This window comes from Prosopis cineraria, unplaced genomic scaffold, assembly GCF_029017545.1.
Source record: "Prosopis cineraria cultivar Desert tree isolate PC_DT_omini unplaced genomic scaffold, ASM2901754v1 PC10, whole genome shotgun sequence".
NCBI lineage: Eukaryota > Viridiplantae > Streptophyta > Magnoliopsida > Fabales > Fabaceae > Prosopis > Prosopis cineraria.
Genome location: NW_026555341.1, coordinates 34,708,991 through 34,712,933, shown reverse-complemented (window position 1 = coordinate 34,712,933; position 3,943 = coordinate 34,708,991). Strand labels below are relative to the sequence as shown.

Sequence of the window (3,943 nt, the reverse complement as noted above, 5' to 3'; positions counted from 1 at the left end):
AACTTTTAAAAATCTTCTTTATTTTGTAAGGGTGAGAGGGAGAGAACATTGAAGGAGTAAAATAATAAGCAACAATTTTTGAATAAATTACATTAATAAATCATTATTTTTCTGAAAACATTTTACATCAACAAGCATTAAATCACTCCAAAAAAGACAAATTATAAAATGAGATAGAGGGAGTTAATGTGGAAGTCTATTCTATAATTGAAAGCTTTTTTTTTTTTTTTTGCAAGAATTTAAAGCGTTTTTCAAAAGAATCAGCCCCACGTTGATAACCAATGGTATCACTTAATTTTGACACTGTTCTCAATATAAATAATACTACTGCAATTCATTTCCAAGGATCAGTCTTTGTTATTGCAAACAATTTTTCCCAAATCCCCCTGGATCCTTCCAATATAAATACACCCCAAAACATGCACCTACACCTTAATACTAGCCCATCATCGTCCCCACCATTAGTTCCCACTCTCTCTTCTTGTCCCAAAAAGTCTCACTCTTCTCCTTCCTATCATCTTCCTCGATCACATCCATGGAGGATCACCAAATTTTCTACCCATCCAAACCAACAAACCCTTTAAAGCTTTTCGGCTTCAGCGTCGTCCACGACCCCCACCTTCTCCAAGATGAAGACCCAGCAGTGCTTGCACACGATGTCTCTGACCCCATCTCCAAGCCCACTTCCCCATCCGCCTCACCCGATTCCGCCACATCTGCCGGCGCCGGCGCCTTCCCTGCTTCCTCAGCCGATAGGAAATACGAGTGTCAGTATTGTTGTCGCGAGTTCGCCAACTCGCAGGCCCTGGGCGGCCACCAGAACGCTCACAAGAAAGAGCGCCAGCAGCTGAAGCGGGCTCAGTTACAAGCCTCCCGAAACGCCGCCGTTTCGTTCGTTAGGAACCCAATAATCTCAGCCTTCGCTCCTCCGCCTCATTTGCTCGCTCCGGCGGGCCATGTCATGGTTCCGCCAGCTTCTCAGACGTCTTGGGTTTATGTTCCGCCGCGTTCCGCTCCTCCACCGTTCCACGTATCGGTATCACACGGGTGCATGTTCCCTTCGCCGACGAATAGTACCATCTGTAGTAGTAATAGTAATCAGGGTGCGAGATCGGCGGGCGGAGGGATGTTATCCTGTGGTAGCAGCGCAGGGGATGGCATGGGATCTCAAGTACATGGTAGGGCCCATGGACCATCTTTAAGTAGATTTTCAAAAGGGGATGCTGGCCCCAGCTTCGATGACCCATTGGGCTTGGACTTGCATCTAAGCCTTGCGCCAGCTGCGCCGTGATAATGATCGGCTCGGCTTGAGTGTGTGAGAGATTTAGCCAGCTCTATTATGAGGGATTGCTTAAATTTAAACGGCTTCTTGGTGAGCTTTAAGGAAATTATAAGGCTCACTTAACTTCTTGTACATTTTCAAATTTTATTTTTAAAATTTTTTAATGCAACTGGTTCCACTTTGTCCCCATATGTCATTCTCCACATAGAGTTATAGACTGATTTTCCCTTTTTTCTTTTGCAGCATCAATTATTCTATTTTCTTTACATTTAATTACTCACCATTTATGGGATTTTCCCCTCGAATCTTTTAATATACAATATAAAATCTATAACAAAAATCACATTATTTATTATGAATCTAATATATGTCATCTGGCTTTAGATAATTTCATTATCTAAGAATTAAGAAGTCTCTTGAAATATGGATTACACAAGAAGGAGCTTATAAATTAGGATTTCTATTTAGATCGGATTCAAAATAGATAGTAAACAATAACGTATATCATTGATACTAACTTTATCTAGAGTAACGCATTACATTGTTGAAGTACATATGAAGCAAATTATGACGAAGACCCACAATGTTTGGACATGTCGGACATGGGAAGTACAATGATAAGTGTGAAAATTTTGTGGGATTTGTAAGGAGTTTCTGCCGAAGTTTAGTAGAGTAGTCAATATGGTACAATTTTTGTATTCACATGATATGAATCACAATGACTGGTCTCTTTGAGGTGAGATTGAAGTAGAGAAATAAAGCATTTTCTAATTAACAAGTTTTAAATTAAAGTGCCTTTGATGCGCTTTGCTAATTAAGCATGCTTTCTTGCATTAATTGGTACTCTCTTTTGCTTTAATTCTTGTCCACTTTTTTTGACAACCAAAATTTACTGAGTCCTCCAATTCCGGCATCAATTAACCACCCATTTTGATCGTGCATGTCAAAACAAGTTTCTTGTGTTACCAAACATAATTATAATAATATGATTAATTTTTGTGTCGTTCAACATGAAACATACAATAAGTTTGTTTATATTAATCAGAACCAGAAAACAAAAGCTTCTTAATAAGAATAGGGGGAAAAAGAAATTATTAATGTAAGTTAGCTTAAATGAAAAAAAAAAAATCAATGTCTTTTAAATCGTACACGTGTATTTCAAGATTTATAAATAAACAAAAAAAATTGTTGGGAAAAAAAAATAAAAACAAGATGCTGAAAAAGCTTTTCTCTTCTTTTCTTTTGAATAACACCAGGAGGTAAAGCCTTAATAAATTACAGATGAATGGCTAGCCCGATCCACATGACAATTAAATAAATCCCAATTCAAGAGACTCTAATGATATCACAAAGTGACTCTGCTATAACTCTCATTTCTTCAGCTATGTTTTGAGCATTGCATGCGATCCGATCAGCACACAGCTTTCCTCCATTCGGAACTTGATGTATCTCGCATCTAGGTTAATTGATAATACTAGATACCTAATGATTTTTTTTTTAAAAAAAAAAAAGAAGTTATGAAATGGGAGAATAATTGGATGAATATTAATTGACGTGTGATGGCTTATAGAGATATGTTTGGTGAGAGCAGATCCTTCTGCCTCCCAGAGAAGGTGAAGTGTTATCATTGCAAGATTTTCTAGTCTCTCTGAAAACCTCAACTAACCCTTTGATGATTTGTTGATGCCTCTTATTTTCATATTGACTAGGAGTTGATACGACATTATGTGGGTCCAAAGTAATTATCAACATTGCAGACCCATTACCATTACTCATAATTAATTTCCAATGTCAGACTGTGGTTGTGATAGGACTAAAAGATTAAAATTAAAATTTATGGTACTAATTTCACAACATTAATTACAAATATCTTTTCATATAAAAATATATGACATCAAAAGGACAAGCTACTTTCTCCATTTTCAAATGTAAGCAAAATTTAAACCAACTTATAAAGTTTAAGAAAGTTGTTAATACTAATTTAAAAAAAAAAGTTGCTAATAATTATATCTAAAATTAAAAAGTTTAGATTAAAATACATACCATTGCAATTAATGTTTACTTTTTTCTAATTTAATGATGCTATTCCTTTATGAGGGATAATTTTTTAAAAAATATAATACATATTTCTTGAAATTTGCAATTTTGCTTATAAAAAATATGAAATATATAATAGTTTGTCTTATAATAAAAAATGGAGTGAGCATGTTAATAAAATTTTAAAAGTATAAGTCGGAATTTAATAAAATATCAGCAGTTGTTTATTTTGTATGATTCTTAGCTGTTAAGTTTATCCATTGATGAGTCTTTACATGATCATCTCGGTCTCACTGACTCACACGCACACTTTTTAAGTATGTGATGAGGATGCAGGTGGATATATAGAGTAGTTAGAGTCAAAATTAACAGCATAATATGTCATTCATTGTCTCCCATAATTCAAAGAGTAATTATCTTAAAATCTAATCAGTAGGTTACTGTCCAAAGGGTGATAGGAAGAGTGTGGATTGTGTTGAGAAGACAATAGACGCAGAAATGGCTTCTATCTTTAGCGGGAATCAGAAAGCTGCCAAGTGTGACTAATTAGGACAGAGGCTTCCCCCAGCTGGCTACACCTACACCTATATAGTATACGCATCATAATTAATTAAATTTATAGCT

At 35.6% G+C, this 3,943-nt stretch overlaps 1 protein-coding gene across 1 annotated transcript; it reads left to right on the top strand.

Moving 5' to 3' along the window:
- Positions 1-394: 394 nt before the first annotated feature.
- LOC129284332 (zinc finger protein GIS3-like) lies at positions 395-1,518 on the top strand. Its single transcript, XM_054919770.1, has one exon. The coding sequence runs from the start codon at positions 536-538 to the stop codon at positions 1,289-1,291; it is 756 nt and encodes a 251-aa protein (XP_054775745.1). The 5' UTR covers positions 395-535; the 3' UTR covers positions 1,292-1,518.
- The last annotated feature ends 2,425 nt before the right edge of the window (positions 1,519-3,943 follow it).